At 41.3% G+C, this 20,001-nt stretch overlaps 1 protein-coding gene across 1 annotated transcript in view; it reads right to left on the bottom strand.

Moving 5' to 3' along the window:
* The window catches only part of fndc5a (fibronectin type III domain containing 5a), a 95,948-nt gene that overhangs the window by 53,708 nt on the left and 22,239 nt on the right, over positions 1-20,001 (bottom strand). Inside the window, exon 2 of the mRNA XM_041213209.1 lies at positions 637-752. Within this exon, the coding sequence (XP_041069143.1) occupies positions 637-752 (116 nt within the window). The remainder of the gene's footprint in view (positions 1-636; positions 753-20,001) is intronic.

The following is a 20,001-nucleotide window of genomic DNA, read 5'->3' as shown; positions in this document are numbered from 1 at the left end:
AAATTATTGCAAATTTTTGTTTTATTTCAGAGGAAGATCAAGGCATTGAAGCTTTGTTCAAGAGTCTGAAAAAAATCTATTTAAGCCATCTTATTAACAATAATTATTCCAGCTGATAAACATCCAGGCTTGCCCATGCACCAGGCCCCTGATAATGTTGAAAGTGAGACCATTCTGAAGTCTATCAGGTCCTTGGGTTTACTCTGAGTTCTGTCCATCATTGGTGCTGAAGTTCTCTGCCTTTGGGTAAGTTGATTAATGGAACTTTCAGGTTACAATATCTGAAAAGTCACAGCGGCCTTAGTGAGGCAATGTCTGAAATAGCAATTTTGAATGCACTAGAAGCTTTACACACTCAGTGCCATCTATGCTGGTATCAATCCTCAAATACAATATACATTTAATATCTTTGTTGCAAGAAAATATTATCTATATCACTGGGTTATGTTGTGCTGCAGCACTCTCAGCATTCAGAGGTTTCAGCTTACCATGGTGTACATTTACTGGATTTTATTCTAGCAAAATTCTTTTGAGGTACTTTGACATTTCTTGCTTTTTCTTAAAACAGTACCGCCAAGATATTGAGAATGGGAAGAATTAGAATCCAAAATACGGATGAAGCAAAAACAATAATACCTGCTGTGATATAGCATAGCCAATAACAGCATCTCCTTCAGGAACCTCCCATGATACCACTGCTGAGTTGGCTTGCAGATGTCGGACTGTGACATTGACGGGAGCTGCTGGTATGTCTATAATTGGAGAAAAGAACCAAATTAAAACAAATCTCTTCACTTGTCATGCTTGACATCTATTGTAAAAGAATGGCTTCCAAGTCACTGATCACCAGAATTCTAATTTCCAAAACCTCCATCTAAATAAAATTGATTTTGTTTTTTTTTGTATATTATATTCTTGCTAAAATGAGGGATGACAGTGCTTGAGAATTGATAATTTCAAAGTCAGGTACAGCGCAAGACAAATACATCACACACTCCTTAAACTCACTCTTAATCTTCAAAGAATACCTCTGCTGTGATAGTGTAACATTTCCATTTGTCACACTGTCAGACTCAAAGTAAAATTGCTAAGTCAGTGTCCTATCTGAAAGCAATTTTTATTTGACTTAGTCTCACTAAGCACATCTCATTTATCAAGAGATAAATGATACATGGTTAGGGTTCTTGCCGACAGTATTAAAACTACCTACAGATTACCATCTGATCAGTAATTCACAAAATAAGTCCTCATGCTCCAAAACAAACCAATATTTTCATAGTAATGAGGTAGAAGAGCTTTAGACAATTTCCATCTGACTCTAGTAACGTAGCTCAGAATAGACTTTTTATTTTGAACAATATGTGAATATTTTTAAATCTCTTGTAGATAGGTGATTCGTCAACTAACAAATAATGGAAATTAATTTCAAGGATACACCTTTCTGTTAAAAAGATCCATCAATCCCACCTGTTTTGGTCTGAGGGAACTTTCAATTAATCTTTTGACGCATAAATAGAACCAAACTGTAGCTAAACAGCACAACTTAAAATCCCCACTCATCCTTGGGTTGTTAAATCATACACAATTTTTAATTCTCTTTCATGAAATGTTACTTATGCAAAGCACCAAACAAAAAACATTACTAATGGGAGAATAAAAAAAACACAAGAATGTATAAAATTTCACTTTTCTGAAACTTGGATGTATAAGGATTTTCTATTGGTACATCCAATATATTCTTAGTAGAATCAGCAGACAGTTGAGCACCAACATTAAATACATTTTTGCACAATAGGATTATCATGTGCCTTGTTTTAATGGGCAGTCAAGAAGCAAATAAGTTTGCTTTTTTAAAAAAGTAAATAAAAGACCATTTTTTCACTTGAAAATTCTCATGATGTGAAGATCTTGGCTTTCAAGCTAAATGAGGATTCCGATGAATTTTCATCAGCAAAACATATCTCAGAGCTTAAAGTGAGATCACATTCCCTGCCCGCTTTTGGACTTAGTGAAAAGTGACACTTTTCATTTCCAAAATGTAGATACTGATGTCTCTACCACTCCCTCCGGATGCTGGAGTGAACATGTTAAAGTAGTCACGCACACAATGCTTTGCTTTTCAAGTGAAAATCTTTATTTCTTCAGAGTACAGAATTGGCCTGATGTACTTAGAGACCAGGTGATGGCAGCATCTCTTTCACACACACACACTCACCTATTTTTAGAGGTTCACTGTGGATCTGAAACCATCAAATCCATTAACCTTACAAAATCCCATCATTCATTACAGATCCCATTTACACAGGCCCAGATTGCTTATGTGTCAGTCTTAAGGTCTCCTGATTTGTTTTTTTGCTATCTAGCCTCCCTTATTGGGACAGTTATGTCTAAACCATAAACCATGTCTACCAAACAAGAAAACAGAACATTCATAGCTCCTTAGAGACACCACTATCCTGATTCTCATTAGATAACAATCCTTTTTAACGTGTTTACCACATCCCGATTCAGGGGCTTAACCTTGGCTTGGTACATCCAGCCCTTTGCTGTTTCTGCCAGTCTGTGATTATTATCCATCCATTAGCTTGTTCCCAGGGTCCCACTAACCCTTCACTATCTTAAATGCCTAATACCACATAATTAGTAGCCTAGCTTGCCTTTTTCACCGGTACCAACACACATTTGCTCTAAATAAATCACCAGATCAAAACTTTTAATGGTGGACTATAGATTACTGAGCACTAATAAAATGGAAAAGAAAACATTAATTGCCTAAAAATGTAATTTATTTATAAAATAATTTGTTCAATTTTTTTCACAAGAATTTTCACTTCTGTTCTTTTTACATGGCCCATTTAACCTGCCATTTTGCACCGGTCTCTGGCAGAAATAATATTTCATTGGGCTCGATTTTGTTCTCAGTTGCAAACAAGTGTGTTATGATCTTTGTTGAGAAGGATAACTTTTTCAAATAAAGGAATCCCTATGATGCCAATGGAGAGAAAACCAATGATTAAGATTTCACTTTTTAAAATTGCTACTGTATCAAACCAACCAAAATTAACATGATTCAAATATTAATTAATAGACAAATGATATTTAAAAAAAAGGTAAGTTTCGCGTTAAATAGTTGACACAACAAAGATACACCTCACGTAGGTACAAGCACTCACATCACTTCCTGCACAAATGTGGTACTATATGCAATCCCACAGTCTTTCCAATTGGGCCATTGTGACATAGGATTTCTCATTGCCTGTCCAATGGATTTAGCTCTTGAATTGCTTTCACTGGCAGCCATGTTCTATCCGAGATTCCTTACTGTCAATACCCAAACAGCAAACCCTTCCTTTGATAGGTTCACAACAGTCTTGATGGCACAGAATCCCTAGAGACTCCTTTCTCTGACACTTTTGAATAGTCTGGCTGACTCAGGTAAAACTGAAATGGCCACAATGTTCTTGTTTAATCCATAATTCCTGCTGTTACTGTCTTTAGCTTTCTGTCCTTTTGAAGTGTGTTACACATACAGCTCCTTGAAAAGTGTCTCTTGTCCCCTGAACTGCAGGTCCTGTTCTACACACATGTGTCCTTTTGGATTCTGAGACCAGTTGAAATCCAATTAACTGTCTATTTAAATTTTGCTTCAGCTCCATCGCCTAGATCACATAAGCACTTCCCAGAAGTTTAAGGACACTTTGCCAGAATTATTTTAGTTTCACCTTGGTCTTAAAGGGGACGTTGGAAAAAAACCCTGCATTTTCTTTTCGCGCAAAGTGCAAGGTCATCAAAAAAGACATTAATTATTCATTACACTTGCTCTTACTTGCCAACTTTCCATGGGATTTTGCTGTAGAGATACCATTTCCATGCAGTTTGTGGGGGGCCAAGGCAACTTAGACAGCAACTTCCTGATTTCTGCATTCAACTGCGCATGTTTGATCACTACAAGTTACTGACTGATTTATTCCTTGATAACCGTGAGATGTAAGCCTGAAATGTTACTTCTGCAAAATTTGACCGATTAGAAATTGACAAGGGTTTAACTTCCAGGGAATTAACATAATAACCTGGTTTATGACTAGGATTTAATCAGCAGCAGAAAGCCTACCTTCACTGACAGCCATGTTTTTACAATGGTGCAAATTAAATTAAATTTTAACTGCTTCTGAATTAGCCCTGAAGAAATTATGACTATATTTTCAGTCCCCTATCAGCATGCATATATATTTCATGTATATTAATTTCACAATTTAGAACATACATTTCACTGTTATTTTATAATTAATTCTCTAGTTTTTGATTCAGGTTGCATCTCAATGACTTGTTACTTCAGTCTCTAATGGTCCTGGGAAATCAATTTGAAGTATCTCAGCAATGGTTGACTCTGGAATCACTGAAATCATCAAAACCATAGCCATTTAATCTGATGTCCTTTTCAACTTCAGCTCATTTTAAATTAGTGATGTATTTTTACTTTTAAAAAAAAATTCCTAAAGAAACCAACATCAGAATAAAACAGTCCAAAACGCAAAATGGGTATTTGACCAATCATATACTTCTTGCCAATCATAGCAACTTGATTGGTATCAGGTCTTAACATCAATGAATCCCTCTTCCAACCATTGTTCCACTCACTATAAATTTTGCTCCATGCAGCAGTAACCTATATAACTCCAGTGGTTAATGAGGCTCTAATGATGTTGATCATAAAGTGGCTCTAAATGAATGAAATACAATTAGTGTGGTATCTTCTCTCATGGTGTCCTTAGAGCCTGAGCAAAATATGTTTTATTGTTGAATGTTCAAAGGAACTAGCATTTTAAGGCATAGCCAGTACAGACTGGTTCTTTGTCATGCTTTGTCAAAGAACAGGTGGATACTTAAATATGGCTGTTAATCATTCAGTTCCTAAAACAATCCTGCCACAAAACACAATCACTTCTCTAACTAATTGTCATAACCATTTCAACTACGGATACAATCAATCACACAGATCTATTTACCAATTATCAAAATTCACATATTGATGATGTATCTATCTATTTTGACAGAACGACTGATACTTTTCAATGTGCCTCTGAGAAAGTCTGTAAAGTATTCTCCCCTGTTTAGTGTGGCATCATTGTAGCTGTTTCAGACAGCTATGTTAATTACACAAGTTGGTGAGTTATGACACAATTTGAGACGATTTGATTCAGCCACACTTGATCTTACAGTAAAATGGAAAAAAATCATTGACCATCAAATCTTGCTCTAAAAACTTGTATGTGAGGGATAAGGTCCATAGTGCTGTAATACTAATGAAAATCCTGCTTAGATTAAAATAGATGCAATGCATCTGCAAGCTCTCAGAGATGAAGCTGCAAGAACTGCACATGATGGAGTATCTAAGGGCTAATCACTCAATGTAGATCATTCACATCACCAGGAAGAACCTGCAATTCAATTCTGAAGAAGGACAAGGACAAGTAATATTAATAACAAAAACAGTTCAACAAAAAGTTCATTTCTATATCTTCCTGCTGTATTGTCTGAGTACTTGCCTTTTCTATTCTTTATTCCATGTTGAAAGCAATGAGTCAATGCAATTCATTATTGTTTGATGTGCACTTGTAAATGGAAGAAGTCAGACATGTAAGTTGCACAGGATTTGTGAGAAGCATGAGGCCAGTCCCAGCAGCACATGAAACAGTGTCAAGATTTCCCTACGACCGGAGGTCTAATAGGAGCATTAACAGGTTGTTGACATGCACGGAATTCCATTTTTAGGCTAATCATGGAACCTATTTACTTGCTTTTTTTTGTCTAAAACCAGTTTCTGTAATTATTTGCAAGTGTCACTAATTACTCCAATGTGGGTGAGACCTGATCAGAGTTCATTCTGAAATCCTGCCAGGTTGCTCTGCACAGCAACTGCACAATAATGTCCATATACTCAGGTTTCTGTGATTTCAATGGTTTCTTAGGGAATGCCAGCCTAACTCTGCGGTAATGTATCATTTTTCTTCCCCAGAATCCTTAAATTTCCCTGCAGAAATTTCAAAGTTCTATCCCTCCTCTTACTCTGTGGCTAGCGCACCTGTCTCAGCAGAGGCTGCACCAGCTTGTCCTCAAGTGGCAGTGCGTTGCGTGCTGTTCATCATCATTACTCATTGAAGCAGACTGGACTCTGTGCCATTAATGTCACTTTAGAAGGTCCTTGATATAAGCTGACGGCATGGAACATTTAATATGAAAATAAAAGCAACAAATGAATGCATTATTACAGGGCTGTGAATATGGTAAAACAATAACAATGTGAAAAGCTATTTAACAAAGGTTAAAATGAACAATGTACTTATGATACATAGGCTAGTGAATGATATTTTCTTAATTCAAATGCAAAAAAGATACCAAGAATCTGGACGGCTTCTTAATGTTCCTATCCTCAGTTACACACTTCCATTTCCATGTGGGTTCCAATGGGGAGGCAGTGGTGTAGTGCTACTGTCACTGGATTAGGAATCCAGAGACCCAGGGTGATGCTCTGGGGACTGGGGTTTGAATCCCACCATGACAGATGGTGGAATTTGAATTCACTAAAAATCTAGAAGTAAAAGTCTAATGATGACCATGAAATGACCTTTAGGCTGTTGCTTAGCTTTAGGCATTACCTGGCCTACATGTGACTATGACGCACGGCAATGTGGTTGACTCTTAACTGCCCTCTGACGGCAGCTGGATCAAACCACTCAGTTGTATCAAACCACTAAAAAACCAAAAAAGAATGAAACCAGATGGACCATCCGGTATTGAACCAGGCACCAAAAATGATAATGGCAAACTCAGCCCTGTTGACCCTGCAATGTCCTCCTTGCAAACCTCTGGGGGCTTGTGCCAAAATTGGGAAAGCTGTCCCACAGACTAGTCAAGAAACAGCCTGACATAGTCATACACATAGGACTTTATAGATAATGTTCCGGATGCCACCATCACCATCCCTGGGTATGCTCTGTTGCACAGGCAGGACAGACCCAGCAGAGGTGGCGGCACAGTGGAATACAGTTGGAAGGGAGTTGCCCTGCGACTCCTCAAGTCTCATTGCATCATGTCAAACATGAGCAAGGAAACCTTCTTTTGGGTGAGGGACTTCAACGTCCATGACCAAGAATGGCTCAGTAGCACCACGACTGACTGAGCTGGCTGAGTCCTAAAAGACATGGCTGCTAGACTGTGTCTGCAGCAGGTGATGAGGGAGCCAAAAAGAAGGAAAAACATACTTGACATCATCCTCACTAACCTGCCTGCCACAGATGCATCTGTCCATGACAGTATCGGTGCAAGTGACCACCACACAGTCCCTGTGAAGAGGGGACTTCGTGTTGTTTGGCTCTATGACCATGCTAAAATGGGACAGCTTTTGAACTGATCTAGCAACACAAAATGGGGCAACCATGAGCACTGTGGGACATCAGCAGCAGCAGAATTGTACTCAACCACAGTCTGTAACCTCATGGCCTGACATACCCCCACTCTACCATTACCATCAAGCCAGGGGATCATCCCTGGTTCAATGAGGAGTGCAGGAGGGCATGCCAGGAGCAGCACCAGGCATACCTAAAAATGAGGTGTCAACCTGGTGAAGCTACAACACAGGACTACAGCATAAGAAACAAGCAATAGATAGGGCCAAGCGTTTCCACAACCAATGGATCAGATCTAAGCTGTGCAGTCTTGCCACATCCAGTTGTGAATAATGGTGAACAACTCACTGGAGGAGGAGTCTCCACAAGCATCCCTATCCTCAATGATGGAGGAGCCCAGCACATCCGTGCAAAAGATAAGGCTGAAGCACTTGCAACAATCTTCAGCCAGAAGTGCCAAGTGGACGATCCATCTTGGCATCCTCCGGAGGGTCCCAGCATCACAGATATCAAGAAACAACTGATGGCACTGGATACTGCAAAGTCTATGGGCCCTGACAATATTCCAGCAATAGTACTGAAGACTTGTGCTCCAGAACTTGCCGCACCCCTAGCCAAGCTGTTCCAGTACAGCTACAACACTGGCATATACTGGCAATTTGGAAAATTGCCCAGGTAATTCCTACACACAAAAAGCAGGACAAATCCAACCCAGTCAATTACCACCCCATCAGTCTACTGTCGATCATCAGTAAAGTAATGGAACGGGTCATCAGCAGTGCTGTCAAGTGGCATTTGCTTAGCAATAACCTGCTCACTGATGCTTCATTGGGTTCCGCCAGGGTCATGACCTTTTTACAGCCTTGGATCAAACATGGATAAAAGAGCTGAATTCCAGAGGTGGGGTGAGAGTAACTGCCCTCGACATCAAGGCAGCATTTGACCGAGTGTGGCATCAGGGAGCCCTAGTAAAACTGGAGTCAATGGGAATCGGGGAAAACTCTCCGATGGTTGGAGTCATACCTGGCACAAAGGAAAATGGTTGTGATTGTTGGAAGTCAATCATCTCAATTCCAGGACATCACTGCAGAAATTCATCAGGGTAGTGTCCCGGCCCAACCATCTTCAGTTGCTTCATCAATGACCTCCCTTTCATCATAAGGTCAGAAGTGGGGTTGTTCGCTGATGATTTCACAATGTTCAGCACCATTTGCAACTTCTTCGATACTGAAGCAGTCCATGTCTAAATGCAGCAAGGCCTGGACAACATCCAGGCTTGGGATGACAAGTGGCAAGTAACATTCATGCCACACAAGTGCCAGGCTCCAGCAAGAGAGAACCTAACTATCGCCCCTTGACATTCAATGGCATTACTATCACTGAATCTCCTACTACCAACATCCTGGACATTAACATTGACCAGAAATTGAATTGGACTAGTCATAAACACTGTGGCTACAAGAACAGGTCAGAGGCTAGGAATCCTGTGGCAAGTAATTCACCTCCTGACTCCCCAAAGCCTGTCAGCATCTACAAGGCACAATTCAGGAGTGTGATGGAATATTCTCCACTTGCCTGGATGAGTGCAGCTCCAATAATACTCAAGAAGCTTGACAATATCCAGGACAAAGCAACCATTTGATTGGTATCCCATCCACAAACATTCACTCCATTCACCACTGATGCAGTTGCAGTAATGTGTTCCATCTACAAGATGCTGTGCACGAACTCACCAAGCCTCCTTCCAAATGAACGACCTCTATTACTTAGGAGGACAAGGGCAGCAGACACACGGGAACACCACCACAAGGAAGATTCACTCTAAGCCACTCACCATCCTGACTTGGAAATATATTGCCATTCTTTCATTGTCGCTGGGCCAAAATCCTGGACCTGGAACTCCCTCCCTAACAGCACCATGGATGTACCTACACCAAATGGACTACAGCAGCTCAAGAAGGTGGCTCACTACCACATTCTGAAGGGCAATTGGGGGTGGGCAATAAATGCTGGCTTAGCCAGTGATGCCCACATCCCATAAACAAATTCTAAAAATAGTTCAGCCACCTTCTCCTGTGCAAGGGTTAAGGTTTGTGATTTCCCACTCCTGTAGTTCTTTTGAATTCAATACTATCATTGGAAAACACTTCAAAGTTTTTCCTTCGGTCATTCCCATCTCTTTTATTTGTGGACATTATGTTGGTGTTTCTTTCCAGGATGCAAAGTACCCGCAAAGGGCATTGTAGGAAGAATGTGATTGCACTAGAGAAAGAGTGCAGAGGAGATTTACCAGGATGTTGCCTGGGCTGGAGAGTTTTAGTAATAAGGAGAGATTGGATAGACTGGGGTTATTTTCCCTGGAGCAAAGGAGATTGAGGGGGGACATGATTGAGGTGTATAAAATTATGAGGGGCATAGACAGGGTAGACAGGAAGGAACTTTTCCCCTTGGTGGAGGGATCAATAACCAGAGGGCATAGATAAGGTAAGGGGCAGTAGGTTTAGAGAGTATGTGAGGAAGAATATTTTCATCCAGAGGGTGGTGGGAGTTTGGAACTTGCTGCTTGAAAGGGTGATAGAGGCAGAAACCCTCATAACATTTAAGAAGTATTTGGACGTGCACTTGTGATGCCATGGTATACAAGGCTATGGGCCTAGTGCTGGAAAATGGGAATAGAATAGTTAGGTCCTTGTTTGACTGGCACAGACTCGATGGGCTGAAGGGCCTTTGTGCTGTAGACCTCTATGACTCTATGACTTTCGAGCATATTGTAGTTTAAAATGACTTATGTTGTTTTATATCTATGCCCATTTTTCAAAATCAAAATTTCCTTATTTTTCTTCGTCAGGCGCATTTTACTGACAAAAATTATGGGCAGAATTTAGTATTGGCAATAGGGGTCTCACCCGCCAGTTGGAAAACCAGGGAGAGAGAACCTCGTGTCACTACAATTCTCAGCTAATCAGGCACTTACCTGAATGGTGTCGGGCCTCCTGCTGGATTAAGCTGCCAGCAGGGCAGAAATCCCGCCCTCGACAGTTTCCAAGCGATGACAGGCCTTCCCCAGAGATTGAGGTAAATCGGGGAGGGTTGGAAGCAAGAGCAAGGGGGGGTGGCTTTCAGCAGGCTACCCCCTTGCCCGATGCCGGGTGACTCAATCGGCACTGGTTTGCCTCCATGGCAGGCTGCTGGCAAGCCCGATGGTTTTGCTGTGTGGGTTTCTGGAGGCACAGGAGACATGTGGGATAATTGTTTCATTGCTAAGCCACCAGTAAATTCCACTGGGCTCTGGTGATTAAGTGGAATAAAATGGCTCCTTTAAAAAAAAAGCCTAAATGCCATCCCGCCGCTAGTGGGCGACTTTTCCTGCATCAGCCCCTTTCCATCGCGCACCTGCTTGAGACAATTTCCCTCACTGCCAGGAGTCGGACGATTCTCCTGGGCCTGCCCACCATTAAATTCTGCCCGACAAGCAAAAAAACCAAGAGACATGTCCAGAGGGCTAATTTATAAACTCACTCAATTTTTAAAAAAAGTTACTACGCTGATGAGCTTGGACAGTAAAATTTGTTGCTTGTGCCGGCCCTTTTTCGCTTCCATCTTAGTTTCAGTTTGTTATAACAGGACAACAGAAAATGTGAGAAGGGGAGGTAATAGGTTTAATTTTTGACAGTGTGAATAAACCATTTTTGATGTAGAAGACGGTTTTTTTCTTTAGGTCAAAACACTTTAATCTTTTATTCTATAAAAAAGGAAGCAAAATATCAGGAAAAATGCACAGCTTTTACTGCAATTAAGTCTTTCCTATACCTTACTTGCATATGTCTCTAGGCGCTTTCCCTTCCCCCCACCCTACCCCCACTAGGGCTATCTGTACCTTGCTTGTCCTGCTTTCTACCCTTAATGTCACCATTAGCACATTTCTTAGCTAATATCACCACCGTCAACACCTCTTTGACCTTTTGACTATGACATCTTTTGGCTATCTCCACCTATCACTGGCCCTCTATCCAGCTCTACCTGTCCCCCCCCCCCCCCCACCCAAAACTAGCTTATATGTCACCTCTTTTCTATTTTTCCTTAGTTCTGGTGAAGAGTCATACGGACTCGAAACATTAACTGTATTCCTCTCCGCAGATGCTGTCAGACCTGCTGAGTTTTTCCAGATATTTTTGTTTTTGCTTTATAAATCAATTTGTACAGGTATTTATTTAATTCCTTTGTGTTTATCCTTGTCATCTGATAAATGGTTGATGTATCCCATTAGTGCATTTTAGTTAGCAGCATTGTATTCTTATGAATGTTTCAGGCCAGATGAAAAGTGAAACACTGTACTAGTATTTACAGTCTGAAAAACTCTACCATTCAATGAGGGTAAAATCTAGCCTCATGTCTCTAAACAGCATTCCACCTTAACAAATCCCTTCCTACCTGTCAAATGTCTTGGTCTCTATTAATTAATTCCCCAAGGTATTAGCAATCAACCTCAACATCGAACAAAAATAAATATCCTACCTAACTAGAGTGCAAATTTCATAAGAAAATAGGCATGTTAAAAATATCATTTATAATGGATTATTCTTGCCACAGTACTGAGAGCTCAGTTAATGCACTGCATGGTTGACCACTGAACCTCACACAGCAGGAAGGTTCCACATTCAGTTCCAATTTAGTTTAGTAGATTTCAACTGGGTTGGAATGGGAGCAATTAAACTAATTGAGCAGGGGGTAAAGGAGATGTAGGCTTCCAGTCCCTGATTGCAATTGAATGATGCCGACTGAAAATGTTTTTAAATGTACGTACGTGTGTTTGTATGAACATTTGTACGTGCATAAGATTACAAAACGATCGGTGGATAGCCTTCAGTGGATAGATAAACTACAGACGTTCATTGTTTAGACTTCTGTGACCTGATGGTAGTGCTGAAGGCTATTGTACTTTAGCAAGAATCATCACCTTCAGCAACAGAGGAAAGAAAACGCAACAGAATGAATTGTTACAAACTTAGAGCATTTGCCCCAGTTTTCATCAATGGAAACAATATGGACTCCTAGGTCAGACATAATTCAGGAAGTCTGCATTCCCCAATAAAATATCCGAGGTCACTCTCCAGGTTTTTTTTAGCTATTTTAAGTTATGATGATTATAAACTACAATATAACATTAGTGCCAGGTCATTTGGCAAATTGGACAGACACTGTTATTGATCCTAGACCACTGCTTTCAGCTGTTTTAGTGACTGCTATGAATTTTAACACGTTTTTTTAAGATTTCCTGTTGTCAGGTGGTGGTAGGCAAGAGATTCTCATCTGTGATTGGAATCATACCATCAAAGGTACATGTTCTTAAAACTACTTGCTAGTCTGGGGTGGGGGTAAGGGAGGATTTCAGTCCTCTATGAAGGGTGTGTCTAGTTTTCGTTTTAGCAGTATGATTGCTTTGTGAAAGAGTATTTGATTCTAACCCTCTGGAGGCAATGATGCAAATATGTTTCTAGCCAGTGTTACCAATGAGAAAAGCATGAACAGGACTAGGGAAAGATGAATGGATCATTGCCAAGCTTTTGTTTAACCTGAATCTTAAATCCTGTGATTTTCTGATCATTTTGCCACTTCGAACTGTTCATCAGAATATAGTGGAGTCTACTATCTCCCTGAATAAGCAAGTTCATCGTTAAATCTGGTCATGCTAAGCTGCACATGGTAATGAATAGAGACACGTTTCATGAACTCAATCTACTTACGGAAGCTGCCATCAAGCTGTGAACACCAGATCAAGTGTTGGGGCTGGAGAAAAATTTGAACTGTTACACAGCATTAACAGGTTTTTCTTTTGCTTGTTGACAGGGAATGTGAAAATATATTCAGGATTTACTTGATTTTTCATGGAATTAATTTTCCACAGCTGAAGGTGGTGTAAAAGCACCGGAGAAAACCAGCAGAGTTCAAGAGGTGAGCAGGGCATGACAGAAGTTATGGAGCTAGTCAAAGAGGAATCATTTAGTGAATATAGCACCACCATTGTAACATGAAGAGTTTGAAAGAATTTAAGCAGCTCTAGGAGTACGCATCTGTCTGCGAGGTTTGAGGCCTTGGGGTAGGAATTTACAGCCTGTGCTATTACACGAAACAAAGCGAGTATAACATGATCTTTGCCTAACATTTACCTTGATATTGTTTTTTTCATTCTGTCACAATTCATATTGTGAGGGTGGTGGAGGGGGTTGGGATTTGTGGGGGTGGTGGGCAGTGATGATGAGTGGCAAGGCAAAACCAGCACAAAACACGGAAAAAATGTTCCAATTCAGCTAGTTACTGTTTGTTGTAGTAACCTACTGGTTCATCTGTAAAACAGGTGTGTAAGGAGGGGTGGAGGGGGTGGTGGGAGTTGCGAATCACTTAATTTTACTACAGACATGATTTGTTCAGATATGTTTGATTTACAACCTATTTTGAGTTTGGAACATGGTAATTTACAATGGACAAGGCTTCAGCAATGTTATTTATCAGCCTGAACTTTTCAAATTAGCAATCTTGGTCTGGAGCCTCTGACTGGAAGGGAATTACCCCAGCCAGGAAATTTCTCTAGCTGGTGAGGAAAGGATTTGAGAGTTTCAATGTAAAAATAAATAATTATAGCATCATTTTGGGAAGAACTATGTGCCTTTTTTAACTGTACAGGGAGTTAGTAAAATTCAACATCTATCATAAAATAGATGTTTTGTTATTACTGTTTAAAACTATCACAGTTAAAAATCTAAAATGGTTTTATTCGGTCACCTTCCTAAGGCAAGAAAGATCGAGTGAAGATTGAGTGGATAGAGTTAGTAGCTGAAGTAATCTAAAAAAAGGCCCTGTGGTGTCTGTTATCCTGGGAATGATTGATATTTTACTTAGGTAGGAGGCTAAATAATTCACTCTCCAGGCCAGAGAGAATTAGGGGTGGAAGATAAAATCTTTTTCATAGCGCCATTTGGCAGACTATGCCAATTACCCAGGAGCAGGCAGTGCTCCAGGCCACTAACCGTGTGGCCTGTGCAGCTTTCTTCAATGATATGGTAGCAGTCTAGAGTGTTGCCTGCTCCTGAGGAATTGGCTGATATAGGCCTGAGTAGAGCTGCTTTGCGAATGAATTCCTATCCCAAAATCAGTAGAGAACAATGGCAAGCTAGGAGTAGGTCACTAGGTAGAGGATGGATGGATGATTAGAGCAGGGGTTGACGATAATTATGAACAGTTATGGGGTGATGGATGGTGCCTTTGGAAATAAAAGCATTTAAAAATTGTCAGTTATTATAAGGAGCCAAGAAGTGTAGTTAATGATCAGATTTGGAGTCAGAGGGCAGGGTAAGTTTCATGGAGCAGACAAGTTTGGAAAAGGATAAATGGATTGATGGCAGAAAAGTGAGAAGTGATGCTGACTGAGGGTTGGATGATTGGGGGATGCTGGAACAGAGTTTGAAGAGGAGTGCACAGCAAAGACTTCCTTTTAGAGATAGTGGTCATTGAGCTACTTGCACTGGCTTTTTTACTATTTCTGAAATATCTGTATCTTTCGTTTAAACTCCCCTTCACAGGATAAATTCAGGTGAATGGTACTTGGGGAAAATATGCTGACAAACATGGCTGACTTCCTTTGGATACCCATATATAGGGAAGAATTTTACGGCCCTGTTTTGGCGGGGACGGGGCTGTAAAATGTGGCGGGCCATTATAAATCTCATTGACGACAGCGGGAACATAAAAATTCAGCCCATAGTAGCGAAATCTATCAGTCACCTGGTTGATAATGAACTTGTTTTATGGAGGCTGGTTATCTTACACTGACATGAGTTTGACTGGATTATCTGAGACTGCCATATTTAGATCCTACTGTTGGGGCAGAATTTTTCCCCCGTTGGGGGTAAGTTCAGGAGCGGGCGCGTGCAGGCACGCCATTTTATGTCAGCATGAAGTCCACCAGGAAGCGCTATGCGCTCCCTGTGTGGGCGGGTGGGGATTCCCTGAGCTGAGAGTGCGCTCTTTCACGCATATGCAAGAAAGAGCGCGCTCATCTCCCTCAGGCTATGTGCTGCCTCAGGGAGATCAGCTCTGCAATAAAAACTCTGAAAAATAGAAAAAAAAAATTCCCTGACATGTCCCTTCACGTGACACTGTCACATGAGTTGGGACATGTCCATAACTTTTACATACACTTTAATTATATTTTTTAAAACCTACATGAAACCTCATCCCGCCCATGGATGAGGTTTCATGCTTTCTCTAATGCCCGCCAGGGCTCCCAGCCTGCCTGCCAACCTTAAGGTTGGATGGGAAGGTCCAATAATTAGTTTAATGACTCTGTCAGTGGACTCAATAGGCTGATTCTGCTGAGCCCCCCATACCTGAAAATTTAAATGGGGCGGTGTGACATCGGGAGTTCCGCCCAATGTCACCCCACGTCATTTTACACGTCAGCGAGAGGGCCTGCCTGCCAATTGGGCAGACTGTAATCACTGGAAACACATATGCAGCCTGTCAACATGTAATTATGGTCCAATTATCAAAATGTTGGAGGCCTCAGGTTGATATTATCAAACATACACCACTTTCCCGGAAACCGCCTGTATTTAAAATTGGCCTCATTATGCCCAATTTTGGTCATCTCGTAAGGTGCATGATGCTGTTGGAAAGGGTTAGATTCAGTCCATGTGATTAAAATATGAGCATTAGATAGATTGGGAAGGATGAGGAGATGTGCATAAATGAAGTAATGAACTAGATTATATGTCGATTTTTTTTTTCTTTTCACATAGGATACTTGAAACAAGTTTCTGGCTCATGCACCGATTATGGTTTCCTGTAAGCATTCGAAAGGGAGCTGATCATCGCAACATACCCAATGTCCCACCTATCTGTTGTGAGTTGTCACTCGGTCGCTGTGGTTTCTGGAAACTCGTTTGATGACCTTTGGGCTTGGAGAAGAATTCCCAGAGCTTTTGTTTTGTCGAATTGGTCCAAGTTTTTGTTCCCTCTGGTTTTATTTGTGCCTCTTTCGACATTATGTGGCTGGTAGATGGGGCACAATGCTGACCTTGATGTTAAGCTGCACCACAGCAGCACAAACTTCAAGGACCAGCTGATGTTTCCCTGTTATTTTTTGTTTGCTCCAATTTCACGTTCACCAGGGGGAGTAATCTCATTTCTGTACGATTCATGCACATGGAGGTTTGAAGACATCCCAGCTGAACATTTATAGTTAGGTAAAATTTACCTCTGAAGTGTGCATGAACAACAGAATAAAAGAGCAAATACACTATGGGAGCCTAATGAATTAAACAGTTGGCTGGCTGGAGTAATAACTCCAAGAGTTCAACTTCTGGGATTTGAACATCTTTACCGCAGTTGGGTGCATCCCATCATATCCTCACTGGGATACCAAATGATAGCCAGGCAAACATGAGGAATTATGAACTCATTGTAACAGGATTTACACAAGTGCTAAACACAGGGCAGAATTTTCTGCCTGTCGGGTGGGCGGACCTGACCCAATCTCCGGCAGGCGGGGAGACGATCCCTGCCAGAGAAGCGGGCCCTGCTGCTATTTTACGTGCATGGGCCAATTAAGGCCCGCCCAGTGTGACGTTCGCCGGGAAGCGCTATGCGGGTGGAGGGGATTCCCCAAAAGCGTGATTGAGCTCTTTCGCGCATGCGCAAGAAAGAATGCACATCTCCCTGAGGCAAAGTGCTGCCTCAGGAAGGTCACTGAAACTTTTAAAAAATGTTAAAAATAGAAAAATTAAAAAATCTTTAACATGTCTACTTCATGTGACGATGTCATATGAGATGGGACATGTTCATAAATTACACTAAAACTCTACTAAACTTTTAAAATCCCTACATGAAACCTCGTCCCGCCGGTGGATGAGGTTTCATGTTTTTTCTATTCCCGGCCGGGGCTCCTGGCCTGCCTGCCAACCTTAAGGTTGGACGGGCAGGTCCTTTAATTGTTTCAATTATTCTGTCAATGGCCTCAACTGGCCATTGATAGGTCAGTGGGCGCGCAGCTGATTTTGCTGTGGGCCCGCCTTCCTGAAAACTTAAATGGGGCGGGGTGATGTCGGGGTTTACCCCCGATGTCATCCCGTGTCATTTTACGCATCGGCGAGCGGGCCCTGCCCCCTGCTCACCGACGCCAAAATTTAGCTCACAGACTTTTGATAGGCTGAGAAAACTTAAAGGTTTTTGTTGAGTCAGAGGTGTTTCACTCCAAATATAAATAATAATGGAAGAGTGTTAGCCTGCTCGGCATGCTTGATGGACATGTTTTATGAGAGAGACTACAAGTATACAGGGAATACTCTGACAGCCCAACTCGCAGTGCTCACAGCTTTGAACTTTCTTTCTAGAGTTTCCTTTGTGTATTTAGCCTAGTTGGAATGTAACAGATTAGTTCTGTTATCTTTGATGGACAACGGTTACTGGCCTAGCCTGTGCTTGCGCAGCGCGTGTTGTGTTGCTGGTGAGTGAGCTGTTAATATTAGAGCATTTGTATTTGTATTTTGAGATGTTGTCCCTATCACTAGAGGCTAAATGTTAGTGAGGCATACTACTGAGTTCAGACATCAGACTTGGGCTGCTCAGTAAATTAATCATTTTCTCTTTGCACAATATATTAAAATAGTAAAAAGTAAGAAAAAAAACTTAGTTTTCTGCTTTTTTCAAAACAATTATTTGAAAACAAATTCATGGTAAACGGTGCCAGATTAGTTCAGTGGTAGCATCCTGCCTTGAGCCAATAGGTCGTGGGTTCAACATCCACTTCAGAGACATGCGCACATTATCTAGGCTGACATCTCAGTGCAGGACTGAAAGAGTGCTGCATTATCAGAGGTGGCACCTTTCAGATAAGATCAACCAAGGCACCATCCACCTGTTCAAGTAGATGTAAAAGATCCCTTTGTACTAGAAATAGAGCAGGGGCATTCTCCTAATATCATGGTCAGCACCCATCCCTCAGCAAATAGCACCAAAACAGATTAACAGATTATATTTCACTGCAGTTTGTAGGACCTTGCTGTGAGCAAATTGGTTGCCACATTTGCCAACATACCATGGCTACATAAACGATTCATTGGCTGTGAGGCATTTTTGGACCAATGGAGGGTGTGAAAGTTGTTATAAACATAAGTTCTTTCTTTCCAGCATCTTCACTTGGTAGCCTGCAGGGATCATGGAGGAATTTTATGGTTTGTCTTAAACGAGTTTTCTCTACGTCAGTTCCTTCAGGAGCTAACAGGGGTGATTGCATAATCCCACATTCTAGCAAGGAACTGTGCACAGAGATTGTGGGTGGAGGATAAAAGCACATATGTGCCAGAGAATTAGGGCTATAGCTTTATTTCTGACTTCTGCTCCTGCAGATATTACCATTGTTAAATATATAACTTTTCCTCCTGGTGGGTGGGGGGGGTTGATCATGAACGGGCGCATGCAGACGCGCCTCTGATCGGCGCCCCCAAGTGGGGGCGCACAGTCATTTTATGTGGGCGGGCCAATTAAGGCGGTGGTGTTATACCTGTCAGGAAAGATTGAACAGGCTGTGGCTCTTTTTGTTTCGAGAATTGGGAAGGTTGAAGGTTGACCTGATATCAATTTTTAAAATTATGAAAGGATTTGATAGCCTAGTTGTGGAGAAGATGTCTCCACTTGTGGAAATCCAAAACTAGAATCCATAAATATATGACAGGCATTAATAACTCCAGTATGGAATTCAGGGAAAACTTCTTTACCCAAAGATTGGTTAGAATGTGGAACTTGCTACCACAAGGAGTAGTTGAGACAAATAGCATGAAGAGCTGAAGGGGGAACCAAATAAACACATGAAGGAGAAAGGGATAGAAGGTTATGCTGATGGGGCATAAGGGTGGGAGGAGGCCCAGATGGAGCATAAATAGGGACATGGGCCTATTGAGCCAAATGGCCTGTTCATATGCTATATGTAAAAATGAGAAAGGGATTTGTGGGAATATACAGAATGCAATATTTTAAATAAAGGGCAATCAATTGGGTTAATGCAAGATGAGTAATTGTGCTATATAATTCCTTAAATGACTGGACAGAAGTGTGAGGGGGCAGCAAATGTGTGGTTTGGCTATTAGAGGAAGTTGAAGTAAATAACATTGTGAAACAGTTTGACTGCATTTCAACAGGGGCTGATGAGGACTCCAAGCAATTTTTAAATTTAATTATTTCATGGGAATGTGGCTGTCGCTGGCTAGGTCAGCATTTGTTGCCCATCCCTAATTGCCCTTGGTGGTGGTGGTGGTGAGCTGCCTTCTTGAACTGCTGCAGTCCATATGTAGGTACACCTACAGTGCTGTTAGGATGGAAGTTTCAGGATTGTGATTCAGCGATATTGAAGGAACGGTGATATATTTCCAAGTCAGGATGTTAAGTGGCTTTGAAGGGAACTTGCAGGTGGTGGTGTTCCCACACATCTGCTGCCCTTGTTATTCTAGGTGGTAGACGTCACAGGTTTGGAAGGTACTGTAGTCAAAGGAGCCTTTGTAAGCTACAGCAGTGCAACTTGTAGATGGTACACACTGCTACCACA

Source organism: Carcharodon carcharias, chromosome 19, assembly GCF_017639515.1.
Source record: "Carcharodon carcharias isolate sCarCar2 chromosome 19, sCarCar2.pri, whole genome shotgun sequence".
Lineage (NCBI taxonomy): Eukaryota > Metazoa > Chordata > Chondrichthyes > Lamniformes > Lamnidae > Carcharodon > Carcharodon carcharias.
The sequence above is the reverse complement of the archived record's forward strand: the minus strand, read 5'-3'. Positions and strand labels throughout refer to the sequence as shown.